The sequence below is a fragment of the Tursiops truncatus genome, chromosome 2 (assembly GCF_011762595.2).
Source record: "Tursiops truncatus isolate mTurTru1 chromosome 2, mTurTru1.mat.Y, whole genome shotgun sequence".
In the NCBI taxonomy this organism is placed as follows: domain Eukaryota; kingdom Metazoa; phylum Chordata; class Mammalia; order Artiodactyla; family Delphinidae; genus Tursiops; species Tursiops truncatus.
Window position 1 is genome coordinate 125,871,371 of NC_047035.1, and position 20,656 is coordinate 125,892,026.

At 33.5% G+C, this 20,656-nt stretch overlaps 1 protein-coding gene across 15 annotated transcripts in view; it reads right to left on the reverse strand.

Annotated features, from left to right (window-relative positions):
* MEF2A (myocyte enhancer factor 2A) overlaps window positions 1-20,656 on the reverse strand; it is a 178,455-nt gene that overhangs the window by 71,561 nt on the left and 86,238 nt on the right. For 14 of the 15 annotated variants that reach the window (XR_012330249.1, XM_073801344.1, XM_073801345.1 and 11 more), the window contains one exon: window positions 5,768-5,971. Coding sequence is in view for 13 of the 15 variants with exons in the window: in XM_073801344.1 (XP_073657445.1) it covers window positions 5,768-5,971 (204 nt within the window). In the remaining 2 variants the exon portion in view is untranslated. Of the gene's footprint in view, window positions 4,062-5,767; window positions 5,972-20,656 lie in introns of all 15 variants that reach the window. The other variant, XR_012330248.1, reaches the window with a different exon arrangement.

The following is a 20,656-nucleotide window of genomic DNA, read 5'->3' on the forward strand; positions in this document are numbered from 1 at the left end:
AACATTAGGCAAGCCTCTTAAACACTCCCTGTCTGTTCCATTCCTCATCTGTAACATGGGGAGAAAAAAACTGGTTGGCTCAAGAAGGCTCTGTGAGGACATAATAATCCTGTCAGAAAACCTAAACATAATCATGCCTCCAAATTCTGTAACTAGATGATCTCAGGAGACAAAAGTCATTTCTTTCTTTTTTGCTCAGCTGAGGAACTGGAGTCCATCTCCCCACCCATCCCCACCAGACCCCCTAAATACACTCAAAGAAGCACGTATAACCCATGAAGAATTGAATCGAAAGGTCACCCATTAAAAATGTGTTCCCTAGTTTGCAATTCACACCAAATCAGCATACTACTTTGAATTGCTCTTTAGAAGGTCTTATAAGTTGCAATTTGTGCTTGCTCACTGCTTGAAATTATTTCAGAGGATAGTCTTAGGGATAAAAATATTTTAAAAGCTGGATAACCACTGCCAAGACATTGCATGCTAACTTGAAGCTTTTAGTCTCACTGCACTTGGGACAAGTTACTTCAAGTTAATACAAGATTGCTTAGGCCTCATCTCAAAAGTTTCTGATTCAGTAGGTCTGAGGTGGGGCCCAAGAACTTAGATTTCTAACAAGTGCTCTGGTGATCCTGATGCTGCTGCTCAAGGCACCACACTTTGAGAACTATTGATTTTAAATAATGTACTCCTGGCATGATCACTTTTACTACCAGCTGTTTTTATTTAGTAATTGATAGATGCATCTTATATTGATTCCCTATCTTCCTTTGAGATATTATTTCCAAATTCCTTTGTAATCTGAAAGCAGGGAAGAACTATTAAGACTCAAAAAAGCAGATTTTCTCTTCCTTTAGAACACAAATTATCATCATCTTACTTCATTTATCACTGTGCCTCAATTTCCTCAACTACAAAATGGGGATAATTAGAGGGATTCAATAATATAATAAGATAATAAGATAATATAAATAAAAGCCCTGGGAAGAGTACCAGGTCATAATAAGTACTTGATAAATGTTGTATATTATTCTTGTTGCAATTACTTCACTAATTTTCTGTTCATTATTGAGGAAAACTTATTCATGTTTACTATATGTTATACATTACTGGTATATGTATAAAATCTTATCTATTTATGGTGAAATGTCCCAGAGCTCCAATGGATTCGGTAAACTGGGGAACAAAGGGAGGGGGTAATGTTAAAGACCTAGGTTCTAATCCCAGTTTTCCCACTAAATTGCTACATGACTCTGGGCAAGTCAAACCCTAGTCTCAATTTCTGCTTCTGAAAAAGCTTACCTTGGATATGAAGATCAAATGAGATAATGCAAGTGAAAAAATAATAATAATTTAAGTACTGTAGTACTCCTGTGGTGAAGAAAATACCTCTATTTGGGAACAGTTCACAAGATATTAATAAGAGATATAACTGGCCATGGCCCCTGTATTTACATCCTTAAATGACAGCACAATGATCTGAATCACCACACAAGCTATTTACTGAATGTCCAATACCACCAAGTCACTATTTTAAATATATAATGCTATTTTAAATATATTATGAGCAGATATATTTAATATTTCAAATATTATTGCAAAGTGAAAGAAAAGTAGATACAAAAGTAATCTCAGGCATTTATTGTGTAGCGGCTGCTAACGTCCTCACTTCATGCCTTTAGCATAATTTTTATTTTGATGCAGAACGCTTGTATTGGTTCTAGGCTTCTATTCAGTATAAATTCAAAGTGAATGAATAATGGCAACTAATTAGATTGGTGATTTTCATTTCTAGTTTCTAATACTCTAGGACATATCTAATGTTCTTATAAAATTGCATAATACAGTTCACAAGTTTTTAAATCAATTTACTGAAAAGAAGATTTGGGGGTTATAACATTTTCTTTGTACATTTCAATTAAATTACTACCTTTTGTAGGAGCAAACAAAAATCAGCCACCTTTCTTTGTGTCAATGCTTACCAACATAAAAAGATACAATGTATATCTTTGATGTTTCCTAATGAACTATAGGGAATAAAGTAGTAAACCTCATTTTTTGAAAGGAATATATTCCTGAAAAGCAGTATACAAACATTTTCAAATAAAATGTCATTTTAACTGCAGCAGTGATACTCCCCTTTCAAAGAAATCCAGTTATGAAGTCTCTTACAAAGTTTACCCCAATGACAATCTCCTAATTTACCAATGTGTAAATTTCCATTTTCATGTATTTAGCTTTCTCAACACAGGAGATATATACATCCAAGACATTGCAGACCTTGATTTAAAATACCTAAATGCAATTTAAAATATGTAAATGCTGTTGATTAAAAAAAAACAAAGCTATACAGAAAAAATTCTTATCAACTACAATTAAAATGTTAAAACTGATTAAAATTTTAAGAGACTAGTTTTAAAATATAAATAATATGAAACAAGGAAAAGCAAAGATAGAAAACACCACTCTGTAGACGTGTTTCTAATACCTGTGGTTAAAAATACCTGTAGATCAATGTGAGCATCATGTATTCCTCTGTTTATCGTCACAATATTCAAATACCAACTACTTTTACTTTTACTATATTATATTTATTCTATAGTGCTCCCAGAAAACATATTAGATCTAATTCCACAGGCAAAAACATGTGCATCCTTATGCCATGGACTATGCAGATGTGGTTAACAATACAGGGCACCCATCCCTCTTCTCTCCACAGTACATCCCAAAAGGGCCTGTGTGTAGGATCCAGCAGAATAGAAATATTGGTACATCTACAGAAGACTCCATTTTAATATATGTAAGATTATGTCAAAGAATATTTTAGTTCTGGGGGAAAGCAAAATCCTGCCAATTTTAAAGACTAACATATATGCAACAGGAAATGGGTGAATTCAGGTTAGAGGCCTTATGAAAGTTGTTCACAAAATTTTCAGTTAGTTTCACTGTTGGTCATATTGCATAAGGAAACACTCTAAAGTAGATCACTTATAGTTGTTCATGCCTCCATTTATTGTTGATGTACTCAGCGAATGAGTACATCATGAGATGGCTCAAGAGTCCGGAACCAATTTGTTAGAGGTTTAATATAAAATCTTCCATTGGTAAAAGTGTATCTCAATGTTTTATAAAACTGTAGGTAGGAGAAAAAAAGAAGTCTCGTGGCTTGAATTAGAAATCTCTAAATAATATCACTTTGCAGAGTCCCTGGCATGCAGAAGTTCCTCAAATATTTTTGTCAAATGAACAAATGCACGTCAACAAGTTTGCTTCCAATTACTACAACAGTTTGAAAGGAAACTATATGTAAAAGGAAAAAATACTTAAAATGATATTCTAAAAATATCCTTAAATAAGATATTTGTAAAGCACTTAGAAAGTGGCCCATAGGAAGCTTTATACAAGCATTTGTCATTACTCTTATCCTGTTAATTTAGTTTGGTTCACAACAATCTTGGTAGCTGCATTAGCATAAAGTCATCACCACAGCTGATAAAAAGAACTCAGGTATGTATGCACTACTAGTGAGGATGTAGTTGCATCACCTTTACATGTGGAATAAAGACCATCTTACAAGGGTAACCACTACTGTCTTATAATGAAGATTAACTCAGTAAGACATTAACATACAAGAAAGGTGAATTAAGCCTTATAATTTTATCCTACCACAACAAATTAAATCCCTTATAATCCAATATTTTCTGTCTTGTATTTACATAATGTGTCTTATATTTATATAATTCAGAACTTCAAAAAGAGCTACTGGTAAGGTTCATGTTCATTTATATCTAAGAAATTCAATTAAAAAAATAAAACATCAAAATGGCAATTGATGGCAATTTGCTTCATACTAAAGCAAACTATAATATAGGAGAGTGCTAAAAAATGTTTGGGATTTACTCTCTTACACTTTGACTGCTGACCACAACAGAGATGAAGACTGAGGTAGTCTGAAAATTCTGTGAGGATTAAATCACACTATATTCTTCATATTCTCTAAGGAAGTAAACTTTAGGCTGTGCGAAGTACCCTCAACTTCCGGGGGCCAAGAACAACAACTGCTGCAATGAAAGAGCAGAGTAGTTAGGGTTAAGGAGGTGATTGCCTTCTATAATGAAACTAGCTTCAATATCTATTTGTTGACACTATTAAAGTCAACTCTATTTTTTTGTTTGACTTAAGGCAGTGGAGCTTTTGATAAGACACAGAGGTTTTTAAAATGTCATTTTAAACTAAACACCAGGGATACCTTCTATTTCAAGGAAAGCCCGTTACAAAGTCTCTTTATGAAGCTCACCCAAACCAAGATCCCCTAATTTACAAAATTACGATTCAAAATGCATTATGATACATAACCGGGAGTCTACTAAGCAGTTTATATGGCACATAAGTGATAAGATATACCATAAAAGCTAAATGATATAAAATAACTTACAATTGATTAAAACACAACTGTGCTAAGGAGTTTGGCTAAAGATGTAACCATGTAATTTAACTGAAGTGATCAACAAAAGCAAGGTCAAAAGCTTCATAAACACTGGAGTGAGCCACTCAAATAAAATGGTGGGAAAATCAAGCAACAGAGGAATTGTAGCTCTAATTATACTACACTTTTACTTTTCATTTCAAACAATTAATTGCTAAAAATTAAGTATTTTTCTAATAAAAGTAGCAGAATTTTTTTTTGCAGTAACAATCAATCAATTACTGTCCAAAAAGGAATGGTTAAGGTAGAAAAATATAGGGGAAATTTAAAATGCATTTTCAGAACTATAACATAATCTGTGGAGGCAAATAAATCAGATTCCTATACAATAAAGTATATTTCTCTATCTTAATTTCAATTTCTCAAATAAAATCTAAATTTGGACTTCTTCTTTTATGGCTAGTTCTGAATCATTTCCCATGATTTCAGTACTTTAAGCAAGGAAATCTCTAATTTATTGAAACAGTTTTCTAATATTACAAAACTAAGTAAACATTATGTCTTTTCAAGCAGCGAAAAAAAAAATCCATTTCGAACAAAAATAAAACCTCAAAATATAAACAAAAAAGATAAAAGTAAATAAGAATGCTAATTTAAAATATTAGAAATATACATAGAAAGTTATCTTTTATAAGATTTTTGCAACAGAAAATAGTTGAAGGGGAAAGTATATTGGTTCTCCTTTTTGAAGGTTTTGTCTTAAAACACTTTCTGAATAGACTGAAATCATTCTATAAAACTCCTTTTCTTATTTTCACTTAATTAGGTTGGTAGAACTATGAGAGATACCAAAGGGCAACAGATTAAAAAAAATAATGAGGCAATCCTCCCCCCACAACCAAAGTACTATTAACAAAATAGAAATAATATTTACATCATTCCCTTCCATTTTATTAGTGTTTAAAGTTGTGGGTAGTCACTGAGGTAACGAAATAATTAAGACATGTTAAAACTATAACTTCATACTGTCTAAAGTGATAGTTTCTTATAATATTAATTTAAAAAGTCATACAAAATAAATAATCATAGATGAAATGTTAGATTATACTGATGTATATAGTACAACAGCCTAGTTTATTTTTTCTCAATGATTAGGATATGCTTATAACATAAATGGGTCATCATATAGCAATAATTAGACCCTTCTAAGAAACAATTCAGAGAAAAGCTATATCTGTAACCGATTTATATTTTGAATATAAAAAGCAACCTGACAGTTAAAGTTATTAAATCAAGATTTAATTATTATCTACAATTCAGGCATTACTAGATATATGTTACCTCAACAATATCCGAGTTGGTTCTGCTTTCATGAGGTTCATTATATTCTGTATACTTGAGAAGAACTTTGTCCATATCAGTGCTGGCATACTGAAACAGTTTGTTAGAGCTGTTGAAAATGATGAGTGCTATTTCACAGTCACAGAGCACACTAAGTTCATAGGCTTTCTTCATTAATCCAAACTTTCTCTTTGTAAAAGTGACCTAGACAATCCAAAAAAAAAAAGTATATTTTTATTACAAGTTATTAGTAGTACTTGAATACAGGCTACCTGAAGATGAGGTCTCTTTTAACACTGAGTCTGATTTCAAAGCTGAAAAAGGTTCCTAGCTTCATACTCCACGTAAGTCTTCTTCCCCAATTTGCCAAAGGCCTACAATCCTACATATATCCTGTACCTCCAAGGGCTCTAATAGAGCAGTCTCCTGAGGAGGCTTCCTTTATCCTTGGTTGCCACTCTGCTGCAGTGGGCAAAGAACCAGAGAAGGAAACACTTGATCAGTGGCCCCTTATCATCCAGGTTAAAATGGCATTAGAAAACCAAGTCCCACCTCAAGTAATCCATTCATTACTCAGACTTTAATCCCTAAACAACAAAGTACATCCACTAATCTAATTTATACTTCTCCTCCTTCCCAAGCTCTTCTACTGCACCCACTGAAATTCAGTCTAGATCAGCAAATTCCCCAATGTCCTCAAATTCTTCTTTGAATATTTCTTTCTCTAACTGAAACATGTCACCTGAAGCCCTCTCAAATAGAGACTAATTAGTTTGTTTTTAAATACTACATCTCCTGTACTCAAGGGTCTGGAAGATATGTCCTTTTTGCTCCCCATTCTCTCCTCAATTTTCCTTCTTCTCTAAAAACCCCAGATATCCTGAAGCTCAAGCCATGAAATTTATACCACCCCAAAACTCTTTGTGGTGACCCCTGGTCACTCTCCCTCTCCCTCATGCACTGATAAGTATCACATAACTACTTCTCATTCTAATCCTGCTCTTATCTCTGGTGACTTCAGCATCTGTGTAAAAAATTAGTGCAAATACCTTAGCCTCTCAGTTCCTTTATCTCCCAACCTCCAAAATGATCAACCACCACCACATGTCAAGCACTCCTACTGCCATACCTTAACTCTGCCATAAACAATAATCACATCACCTCCAAAATCTCAATTTCACGCATTCCACTTTGCCTTCTATGCAACTCTCCTATTTTGTATTATCTCTTCAGAAATTCTTTAACCTTCATCAAGTCCTCCAATCCATTTACCTTACCACTTTGTTACTATCTACATATTCTCATGCCCTTTCTTCTCTCTTTAGATTCCATGGGCCATCACTATTTTTCACTTCTACTCTTCTCTCATTAACATACTTGCTTAGCACAGCCCCAACCAAGTATTGACCCCCCATACATTTACCCAATTATCCTTTTATCTTTATGCAAGTAGCTGACAATTACTGGGAATATTAAGTGTGCGTGCACACTCACACCCACATCCCCCTTGTGTTTCTGAACTGATGACCATAAATCTCAACTAACACTTAACATTGCTTGACATTGTAACTTGGCTTATTTGTCCCATTATCCCATTCTCCAGGTCAGATACTTCCTACCTTCTCTCCCTCAAATCAACTCTCCACTGATAACCTTGCCTCAAACCATTGAGAAAACAGAAATCAGCAGCAACTATCTCACTTCCCATCACCAAATCTATCAATTCAATTGTTTCATCTGTACTTTTCCACACTCTCCCTTCTCTGCTGTCATTATTGACATCTTTGTTCCTATTCCTTTCCATATGCTACACTCTCTTCCCTCATCATGGTTTCCCTCCTATCAAAGACCACAAGCTTAGAAACATGCTCTAGCATCTCCTTTGACTCCACGCTGCCCCTTCAGTTACCACCCCTTCTCTTCACCCCTCTTTCTGCTCTACTTCAGAGTAAAAATGTTTGAAAGAAACGTCTATAGTTGGTGGCTCTAACTTCTCATCACCTATTCTCTCCTCAACCTTACTGCAATCAGACATCCAGTCCCCAGATTCCACTAAGACTTGTCAATATCATTACAGTGACCTTCAATTTATGTGATTAAAGTCAATAGTCATTTTTTTTCTTACCTTACTATACATCTCGTTTGACAAAGCTGACCATATTCTCACTCTTCAAACATTTTCTTTTCCAGTTGTTTACGGCACAACACTGCCCTGGTGTTCCTCCTACTTCAGTGACTGCTTCCTCTCAGCTTTTAGAGTTATATCCTCTTCCTCTGCTCAGCCTCTACCCACTGAAGTGCCTGTGAGCTTTAGACTTGGGCTCCCTTCTCCTCTTTACCCCCACAGTCCTTGCTAGGTAATTGCAGCCAGCCTCATGATTTTAAAAGCAACAAATATGCTCTTTCCACAGTCTTCTTCATTTCAGCAAATGGAATCGTCATCCATTCAAACAAAACCAAATAATATCTAAGAGTTATCCTTGATCCCTCTTATCACAATAATCTACCCTACCAATCCTTCAGCAAATTGTTTTAGCTCCACCTCTAAAACATATCCCAAATCTATCCACTTCTATCTACACCACTATATCGCCCTAGGTTAAGTTACATAATCTCTCATGTGTATTATTTATATAATCACCTTATTATTTTTTTTACATCTTTATTGGATTATAATTGCTTTACAATGATGTGTTAGTTTCTGCTTTATAACAAAATGAATCAGTTATACATATACATATGTTCCCACATCTCCTCCCTCTTGCGTCTCCCTCCCTCCCACCCTCCCTATCCCACCTACCCAGGTGGTCACAAAGCACCGAGCTGATCTCCCTGTGCTATGCTGCTGCTTCTTATTAGATTTCCTGCTATTGTACCCCACAGTATATTTGCCACACACCTGACAGAGTGATATATTTGAAACATAAATCAAAATGTGTAAGTAGGAGTTTAGAGTTTTTCACTGCACTGAAAGTAATAACCAAACTCATTAAGGAAACAGAATAAATGATCTGGCCTCAAACTATGTGATCTTATTTCTCATCACTCTCTCTTACACCCATCATGCTGCACTGGCGTGTGCGTGTCTATACATGTGCATGTGTTTTCCTTAACCAGAAGCTACTTTCCACCTTAGGAACTTTGCTATCTTCCCTCTCTGTGGAACACTTTCACACCATATCTTTCTAATGGTTCCTTCCCTCTCCTTTTAAAACTAAATCTCTCATCTTTATTTAATCTTTTAAACAAGTCCTTACAATATAAATACACAAATATATGACTTTATATGAATGCATCTATGGAATATAATGTGTTTTGCTTGCCTCCCTATTTTCCCTTGCACCAACATAAACCTCTTAACACACATTTTCAACTTAGTATTTTTCATTCCACACTTTTGTATAAGACCATATAATCATATACACATTTAGATGTATACACATACGAGAGATCTTGTCAGCATTTTACAAAACTGGAACTCTTGTCACTTTTATTTTGTTTTACTCATTTAACTACACCTTGTGGATATGTCTCTAAGTCAAATGGTATAGTTCTAAGGTACTCTTTTGAATAATTTCATAATTTTTTCATATAAATGTTACTACTCTTTTGCTAGGTGCAAAATAAAAATCTCGTTTCTGTAATATGAATTTTCCTAACTAGCAGTGATTAAACATCTCTTTTTTATATTTGTTGCCATTTGAGATTTGCTTCTTCTAAGCTGCCCATATTTTGATCATTTTCTTATTTTATAAATTGTTTATTACTTGTCTGAGAGCTCCTTGTACAGGTATATTAACCATGTTTTATACTTTTCCAAATTTCTCAATTATATATTACCTTTGTTTACATATCTGTCATTTAAAAGTTTTAAATTTTTATAAACTGATTGTATTACTGTTCTTCAAAATCTTGGCAGTTATTATACCACTGTAAGAATATAGTGAATATGAGAATACCACTATTAAAACACACTATTTTAAAACAATGAAATCAAAATCATTTATATTTTGAGATGCACCCAGATGTACTTGCTGCATTAAAAATTTGAATTCAGCAAAGGTGCAGTTAGAAAACGTTTTACCTTACTCCTAGTAACTGGAGAAAATGACAATCAGCAAAGGAAAGCATTTATTGCAAGAATAATTCCTACTCTAGTCAAAGACTTTCAAAATAAGTGAGATATGAACAAGACATGAGACAGGTAATACTGCTTCAGAATATCTAATAAGCATGCCTGAAGAAAATTCTCTAAAACAAAAACTTAAGTTCACTAACAGTAAAATTAGGACAAACCCTGTTGTCCTTTCCAAAAATACTTATACAAAATATTTCTCTGAAGTTATCTATTAGAAGGAGTTGAAGGATGGAGTTAGTGGAGGAGACCTAGCTTATAACAACCTCCTCTCCTCCATTCCTCCAGCTTACTCCAACTAGAGTAAGATCAAAAAGAGTTTTTTCAGTAACTAGAAAGATTTGCACAAAATACACTTACGTTTCAACAGTGAAGCCAAAGACATAACAGTGAAAACCACAATCTTAGTATTTTACTTTCAAGCTTCATAAATTAAATCTTTTTATTTTATCTATAAGTGCTTAAGTCTATTTTTACTCTGGTTTATTGCTAACAATTTATAACAATAGTAATATAAAATTAACTTTGTATTCTTATAAATTTGTCATCCTTTTATATTTTGAAATAATTTCAAACATACAGAGAAGTTTCAAAAAGTAGTACAAGGGAGGAGATATGGGGATACATGTATATGTAGAGCTGATTCACTTTGTTATAAAGCAGTAACTAACACACCATTGTAAAGCAAACTCTAATAAAGGTGTTTAAAAAAAAAGTAGTACAAAACTTTCAAATATCCTTCTACCAAATTACCTGTTAACATTTTACCACATTTTCATTCTCTAAACACACGTAAGTTTTTCTCTGAACCCTCTGGACTAAGCTGGTTATAAGGTCCCTTTGCCCCTAAATACTGTCTTAAAAACAAGGACAAATATAATTATCAAAATAAAAAACCAACATGGAGATACAGCACTATTATCTAATATATAAACCTTATTCAAATTTCTCAATTTTCCCACTAATTTCCTTCATAGGGGAAAAAAAATGGTTTGCTTTTTTTTCTCCTTCTAGCACAGAATCCAATCCAGGATCATATGGTGCATTTAACTGCATCCTGTTTAATTTGAAACACTTTCTCAGTCTTTGTTTTTCAGGACCTTGGCACTTTTGCAGAATACAGGTCATTTACATTGTGGTATGTATCTCAATTTGGCTTTGTCTTGTTTCTTTCTGATTATATTCAGATTGTACATTTTGGACAGGAATAGTTTAGAAGCAATGTGTCCTCAATACATCCCATGAAAATCCACATATCTATTTACCCCCTAAATAGTATTGTTAGCTTGATTAAGGTAGTGTCTGCCAGTTTTTCCCCCCCAGCAAAGCTACTATTTTCCCCCTATAATTAGTAAGTATATTGTGAAGATCTCTATGAAAATATTGTTTTCTCATCAAACTTTAACAAACTGATTTTTGCCTCCACTGATGAATACTGCCTGAAAAATTATTACCATGATGGTTGTCAAATGGGAATTTTCTAATTCCATTACATTTTCTATCTACATTTACTAACTGGCATTTTACTGTGAGAGTTTTCCTTTCCCTTCATTCATTCATTCATTTATGTCAGCAACAACTCATGGATTCTTATTTTATTCTATGGGTTATAATTCATTCGTATCTTTACTCATTCTGATGTTCAAATTGTCTTTTATTTCAGCAGTGAGAGATCCTCTATGTCGGCTTCCTGTGTCCATTTGACATGCTCCCAGTATTCTTTGAACTTCCTGGCACAGTCAAATGTTCCAGGCTCTTCCTGTTCTTTCCCTGCCCCAGTCCTAGAATCAGCCATTTCACCAGGAAGCTCTGATTCCTTTGGTAGAGAACTGTATTTAGAAACTAAGATATGGAGGCTAAGTTACTCGGGTGTCACTGTTTCTGGGCCCTCTCAACAGACAGAACTAGTAGATATGTATACGTACACACATACACAAACACACTTCAATATCTGTTTCTATTTTTATCAAAATATATTAAAATCCATGGTACTTCCAATTCCAATTCTACGTCATAGGGTTTACCACAGGCTTCTCCCTTTCCATAGCTCTAACTCCCTTCTCTGACTGTAAGAAACCCAGCTCCCATTATCCACAATACACTTACTTATTTGCTCATTCTTAGATTACACTTTAAGTAGTTTTCAAATTGCTAAGCCACACTATGAAAAACAACCTACCATCTAGAAACAAAAGACAGTTCTCTTATCGATACTCTGAAGGACTGGGTCAAGAGATAAATGCATACATAATTTTGGTAAGATATTGTCAAATACCGTCCCCTCAAATTGCTATACCAATCTGTATTCCCATCTGCAATGCACAGGACTGCCTACTTCTTCACAGCCTTACTATACTTTCATTAATAACAGTATTTAGGGCTATGAATTTTCTTCTGATTCCTACATTAAATATATTCCATAAATATGGATGTGTACTATTTTCTTATTTTTAGAAATTATGTTATTTTAGTTATATATTTCCCTTTTTCCCCAGAAGTTGTTAAACTGGCATCAAACTTTTCAAAAAAGAAATTCTTATGTAGAATTAGCTTTCAAAAAAACCATTAAACAAAATTAATTTCTGGTTTTACTACATGGTAATTGGCGTATGTTTGTAATATTCTCCTTTATTGAATTTACTGGTGTTTCTTTGGTTAGGTAATATATGATCAATTTTGGTGAATGCTCTTTGTACCCTTATATACTCTATTTTCTAAGTGTAGTGTTCAACATATCACTTAAAGTCAATTTTATTGATTATGCTGTTTAGATCTGGTTTAGATCATCAGTTATTTTTTGTCCATTTGATCTATTTCATACTAAGACTACTATGTTTAAGTATCTTATTACTAGTTTGCTTCCATTTATGTTTCTTTGTATCTCTTTCAGTTTCTGCTTGATAAAGGTAGTATTTAGTATACCATTATTCCTAATTCTTACATCTTCAAGGTGAATTACAGCTTTCAGCACTAAAAAGTATCTTTCTTTGCCCCATTTAATGCTTTTCTGTCTACAATCCTACATCATCTAATATCAGGATTATAACCTGTTTTCTCATTGTTTTCATTTGTCTGGTATACCTTTACTTTTAGTCTTTCTGATTATTCCATTTTAGGTGTGTCTCTTTTTGCCTATATTTGGAGCTTGTGAACTAAACTGGAAATGTTTTTTCTTTTAATAAACAGTCCCATTCACATTTATTGATATGACTGATAATGCTTAGAGATTTCACTGTCATTTTAATACTTTAATAAATATTTAATGCTTATACATATTATGTATATTTCCTTTTTTTTCCCCTCCCTCTAAATGAGGTGTTTTCTTTGCTCCTTTATTTTAAAAAAATTTAACAAAGATTAGCATTTTTGTTCTAGTGGTTACCTTTGTAGTTACAGCTTTTAAAAATGCCCTTGGTCTCCTGTTTTCATGTTTAATCTTTCACTATTTGATGTGTCAAATCTTAATGATATTCTTTAACTCCCACCTATTGCCTAAACAATAACCAGTGTGCTTATTCTACTTTCCTCTTTCCCTCTCCTTTCTTACCATGTCTCAGTTGCCTTATTTCTATTTTATCACAATAAAGTAACATATAATAAATAATATATAACACATTATTCTTCCACCCCTGCCCCCACTGTTGCTTTAGGCTAAAATCTATAGTTAAGTATATTAAATGTTGATCATGTATTTTTTTGTTTATTTCCTCAGACATCTCTCAGTTGTATGAAGCTTATCCTCTACTAGATTGTACACTAACAGCTCATAAGTACAGAAGTCCCTGAGCTCTAGTATGTTTAAAACTTGCTTTTATAATCTTTGTATTTGAATACAGCTTGACTGCAAATGAAATCTTTGCTTCAGACTTTTTTCCCTGCATTTTTTGAAAATGCTGCTCTCCTGTTGCCTTGTGCTTTATTATCTCGATTTTGCAAAATTCGATGCCAGTCTAATTCTCTGCACTTATAAATTTGTTTTTTATACCTAGAAGCCCTAATTTTTTTTATCTTAAAATCCAATAGTTTCAGTAGGATATGTATCAGAGTTGATCTCTGCAGGTCCACCTAATCCTTGGCATCTTACTTTCTCTCTTATTTATGAAAACTTTAATTATAGTTTAAATATTAGTTCTATGGTTTTGTTTTTCTTCTTCAGGGACTGCAATTATACATAAGTTCGAGCTTCTTTATCTATCTACCTTTTCAACCACTTCTCTCAAACCCTTTGAAATTACTTATCTCATTTTCATTCATTTAGTTGTTTCCCTGCCTTCCTTCAATCACTATTAAGGTTTCATTTGAATCTATTATTCCTTGGTCATTTTGTAATTTAGTCTTTGTTTTGATATGACTTTATCTTTTTTTTTCTGGAGTTCAATCACTTTCTGTTTCATCCATGCTTTAAAAAAAAAAATCCACTTCCATTCTTAGTATTTCAAAATTCTGAATCATGATTTTTTTGTCTGTAACATTCCTAAATACTTGTTTAAGGAAATTTATTGCAGGTTGGAAAGTCATATAGCAATTTTTTCCCATTTTTTCATTGTTGGGGGAACAATCTTATCACCCAAATAGTAGTAAATATCATTTTGTTTTCTTCTTTATAATAGTATATATAGGAGAATACTGCTTGCATCACTGTATTTCTATGGAAAGAACAAACAGTGGGGAGTGGTTTAAAATATTCTTAGTTCAAGATCACCTCTCCTTCTAAAGGAGTTAAGTATGGTCCCTTTAATGGAAGGCTTTGGGGGGGGGTACTGGCAGTGGGGAGAAGACCTTTGTGCCCTTTGATAAATATATATATATATTTATATATATTTGCATATTCTTTTGTCTTGAAGGATATATACATATATCCATTTGTATATATCCACATATTCATTTCCATTCAACTAGCATTCTCCAAAGAGTACCTCTGCCTTCCTTTTTACCCTCTTCTCCCTCAAATAGTTACCTTTTCAAGACTATATATAATACTTCCTTGAACACTACATACATTTAAGTTCTTTCTTTACCTGTGGTCTCTTCTGACCTACAAATAGTATTTTTCAGAATTTTTGGACTTAGGGTAGAATTCCTCTTTTTGGTAGTGATTTCAAATCAATCTTAAGATAGCTACAAGGTTTCCTCTTCTCCTTTCCCACATACTTTTTCCTGATGTATGCTTGCTCACCTCAAAGACTTACAGTAGAAGTTCAAGAAACAGCACACTGTGACTTGGTAATAATTTTCTACTTGGAGGTAATGTAAAATTTAGATATGCTTTGCCTTCTAGTTGTGCCAAGATTGTAGGTTTTATTTGTTCTTGTTTTTCTGTATCTATTTTTGAAGAAATTATGTTGGAAGAGTCAGGATTAATGCAGCCACCATTCCTTTAATTACTAAGAATTCCTCCTATAAATTTGAATCTTTGTTTTGCAACAGGCTTAAAAATTTTTTTACTTTAAACATATTAAACATTTAATTTCATTTTATTTTAAATATTATGAAATTTTAAAAATATCAGTATTAATAAAGCTATTTCAGTATCAGGCAAAATAAACATAAATTTTATCTTTATTAAAAAAATTTTTTTAATGTTTATTTATTTGGCTGCATTGGGTCTTAGTTGTGGCACGCCAGCTCTCTAGTTGTAGCATGCACGCTCTAGAGCGTGCAGGCTTAGTTGCCCTGCAGCAGGTGGGATCTTAGTTCCCCGACCAGGGATCAAACCCGCGTGCCCTGCATTAGAAGACGGATTCTTAACCACTGGACCACCAGGGAAGTCCCATAAATTTTATTCTTAAATTGTTGTTTTACTCCAGTACTGTAATAACTATAAAGAAAAAGAATAGGACTAAAGGGCTAGACTACAAAATTCAGTGCCTCTATAAACTGAGACACATTTGGTTTTAACCTAACCAGCTTTCCTGATTTGGGGTAAAATCTGGGACTAATATAATTCTCTGAATTCAAGAAGGTTGAACTGTACCATCTCTAAAAGACCTTCTATGTTTTAAATCCCAAGTACCTGTAAAGATTTTCACATCATATATATTTAGACATACTTTATTTCATTGTTGAATTTAAAAGTCCAGGAGAGACTTTGAGTTTCTGCTCCAGCACTTAACACTCATGGAAGTCACCACTCTGTCCTAACAACAAGTAAAAAGCTGAACAAACTGAAAAATCAACAACTCTTCTTAGATCCCTCAGAGAGTTGAGGTCCCAGGGCAACTTCTACCTCCCAAACTGGAGACAGACAGGCAGATACTACAAATCATAAATTACCAGAGCCATGAGCAGAAACCTCCAGAGGAATCAGTACAGGGGTAGGAAAATCTTAACTGTAATTGATGAGTTGCTGGAGGATCACTGTGGACAAGTATAAAACTTAAGAACTCTAGGGGGACCCAGTCTTGGGAGAGCATACCTACACTTTTGTGAGTTTTACCTCCAGGACCTCTATTTATCAGGTTCTCACAGTAAATTGAAATAATCAACTAAGATGGTATAAACCAGTCCAAATATATATACAAAGGATGACAAAGAATAAGATCCACGTAAAATGGAGAGTCAATATATATTATCAGACTAGATAAAAAACAAAATCCAGCCATATACTATTTACAAAAGATATACCTAAAGCATAAAGACATAGGTTGAATGTAAATGTAGAGAACTAGACCTATCAAGAAAATACTAGCCAAAAGAAAGATGTAGCTATATTAATGTGAGACAGTAGATTTAAGTAGATTTAAGACAGACATGCCTTCCTGAGGACAGAAAAAGTCAATATGTATTAAAAAATTCACCAAGAAGATATAACAATTCTAAATATGTATGAGCCTAATGAAATATTCCCCAAATATATAAAACAATATGTATTAAGCTAATAAAATACAGAGAGAAATTGACAAATCCATCATTGTGGTAAGTGCAATTACTGTGGTAAGAGCCAAAACCAAATACATAAAAAAACCCACAAAGAATACAGATAATGTGAACACAAAATAAGACTGAATAGACATATGTAGAATCCTGCATCCAACAATTAAAAGAATACACATTTATCTCAAGTCCACTTGGAACATTTACCAAAACTTGATCATGATTTAGGAAATTAAGCAAGTCTTAACACATTTTAAAGTGTTCACAATCTATTGGTAAAGGCAATATAAACTACTATAAAACACTGTAATAAGTTCTATAATTAAAGTGTTTATAAAGTGTTTTGGTAAAGACTGAAAGATAGTATCTGAAACAGATTAAGTACATACATAATTAATATCTAAAATATATAAATAACTTTTAAGAAAAAAATCAACAATCCAGCAAAAAATGGGCAAATCACAAAAACAGGTAACATTTCACCTTCATTGGACCAAAAAATATATTTAAAAAAATGAAAAAATAAAGTGAGAGAGAAAGGAAGGAGAAAGGCAAAGTGTATAGGAAAAAGAATTTTTCATAAATTACTGTAGTGTATCTGGTACAACCACTTTGGAGAGCAACTTGAAAACCACACAGTAAAGCTATGACAGACATACTCAACCCAGCAACTCCTCTAGATATTTATCACAGAGACATGTCCACAGATGTAGCTTTAGCATCATTTCTAACATAACATACGCAGCAAAATTTCTAAAAAACTGGAAACAACCTAAATGTTCTTTGATAGAAGTACTGATAAATGAATTGAGGCATATTCTTTCCTACGAACTAGTTGTACTAAATGAATTACACAGACAACTCTCCAAAACACTACATTTAGTGAAAAAGCATGTGCAGATAATAATGCTATTATGTAAAATTTTTAAACCATGTTGAAACAATATTCAGTAATATGTGCTTAAGTAATAAAGAAAATACAAATTAAATCCATGATGGGGGTTACTTTGGGGAAGCAAAGAGGAATGAGACTAGGAAAAATTATAGAGGACAGTAAATTTTAAATTTTTTTCTTTTACAAGGAAAGATATCTGCAGCAAATATGTCGGAATTGACATACACTACTTCTGGATAATGAAAGTAACAGTGTTTGAGGTACTGTTTGTTCTCTGTATTCTGCCTTAAAATAATTTAAGTCTATTTCATTTTTTATTTAAAGTATAAGAGGATGTCTGTCTCTAAGTAAAATGGAGTGACTGATGGAAGACCAAAGAACCCACTGAGATCAACTACAAAAAGAGTGAAATACACCAAATACCTGTTCTAAGACATGAGAAAGCTGCTGAAGCAAAAAGGACTGAAGATGCCAAAACTTTAGAGGGATGAAAGACTTCACTTCCACTTAGAAGCTTCCGATGAAACTGTGTGTTTTTCCTTCTTGGTCTAGTTCTTTTTAAAATGTAAACTTTGTACTAAAGCATAACATAAAGGAAAGCTCACAAATCCTGAGTGTGTGGCTCAGTGAATTTTCAAAGAAAAGAATATGGCCTTAAATCTAGTATACACCGGTGCACCACCCAGAAACACTCTTTTGTCCTGTCTCCAAGTCATTATCACCTTGTCCCAAGGAAGATCATTAACCTAACATCTAGCATCATAGATTAATTATGCCTGTTGTTGAGTTTTTTATGAAGAGCATGTGTTCTTTTCTGCTTTCTTGGTATGGTTTTTGCAATAAATTGCACTGGGTCAACTGAAAATCCATCTGAAAAATATCAAATTTTGACCCCTACACCTCAAACCACACACAAAAACAAATTCCAAATGAATAGCAGATCTAAAATCCAAAAGCCTATTTACAAGAGAATAAATATATACACTGTGTTCTAGTCACACAATGGAATATTATACATCAATGAATATGTATAAAATACATCTCCATGCAACAACAATGATGAATTTCACAAACATAATGTTGCACAAAAGAACACGTGATGTTCCAATGACTTTAAGTGTGTTATTTAACTTACTAGCTCAAAAACTCTAGTAATTCAAAACTCTATTTGGTATTACCTCCTTCAGTAACTGCTCCCTGAACTACCCCACCATCAGAGGTTGGTGGTTTCTTCCATAAACACTCCTATTACCTAAGCTTACTTCTATTTGCAATACACTTAAATGTATTTAATGAGTTCCCAGTGCCTAGCAGTATCTCAGATAAAGTAGGTATTCAAATGTGGATGAAATAAATGACATCTCTTCTGCATGGGAACGATTTTTTCTCTTTAATGCAAGAATAATGAAACTTTTAACTCAGAATCCACAAATTCCAAAATCAGTAAAATTAAGATACCCTTTTAGTTTATGACAAATTGTTCCTAATCTAAACTTAAAAATAAACTACCCAACTACCTCTTTTTTATCTTTTCTGCACTTTTTTTTGCCAAAATCATCTGAGGAGAAATTCAGATACCCTTGTCCCATTTGGCAGCTTGGCAAGCTGACTTAGCAGGTAAATTCAACACAGGAATAGGCTATTTCTAGTTGCTGAGATATAGTGGCAGGCCCATTTTTTTAACCAGGTCATTTCCTTAACTTAAAAAGTTCCCATTACACAGTCACTTACATATTCCTAGTTGTCCTTTCCCTCTAAACATGTGGAGTCCTTTCCACTAGTAGTTCTAGTCTATCTATGCTCAATTTAAACATGACTCTGTATGGGATACCGAGAGCTGAAGGGATCTTAGGTGCTCCTCTGCTTGTACGTTATTCCCCAATAAATCCTATTTTACATTTATGCTGCACATGGTCATGAAACAGGTCCCCATGCCCCCTCTACATGTCACACTCCTCAGACTTGTGAAGGGAAATTTACTTGCAATCTTGCTAGAATCATTCCTTTGGAATGATGGTATGATTATTTTATCAGTCTTCACTATTTTATCAACCTTCGTAACGAATCATACTGTGTGAGCCTTAACACTTTAGCTAAGGAATCTTCATGAGCTGAAACAAGGGGACCTCTTCAGTTTGGTCTATTAGCAACCCTAATCACTTCCACTAACTTCTTTACCAGCTGCTCAGTTGAGTTTTGTCTCCAATTATATCTGTATTACTGGATGAACTACTACTACTCAGACTTTACAGTACACATCTTCAGTACTGTTCTATTCCTGGTAAGCTTCCAAAAACCAGCTGTTCTTGAAACTTCTGATATGCAACCTTTCTGGAGATAGTATCCCTCCCTTCTGCATATGCTTTCAGTAGTAGTTCCTTTACAATAGTCTATGATATTATTTTTCCTTCCTTCCTTTAAATGAAGGGATTGGCAAACTTTCTCTTAAAGGGCCAGGGAGTAAAGATTTTAGGTCTATGGGCCATACAGTCTCTGGGGCAACTACTCAACTCTGTGGTTTTAGTGTGAAAGCAGCCAAATACAATATGTAAACAAATGTGCGTGGCAATGTTCTAATAATGCTTTATTTATATATAAAAATAGGCAGCCAGCCCATGGAACATAGTTTGCCACCCCCTGCTTTAAACTCTTACAACTTCTGGACTTCATATACCAGTATCATTATAACTATCCTGAATTTATAAGGGTTTACTGACATTGTAGTGAAAATTAAGTTCAATAATATTTTATCAATTAAAGCTGAGATATATACATAAATGACTTAGAAATATTTATAATAATAAGAGTTGTAAAAAAATTCTCATTATTTGTTGGTGAATCAGAAAATCTAACTGACCAGAACACATTCACTGATAACCACAGTTAACTTAGGTAGTACCTAATTATGACAACAGAGGTGGTAATTTAAAATAATCATCAATATATGGAAAACTAACAAACATAATCAAGTGTACAGCAGACTAAA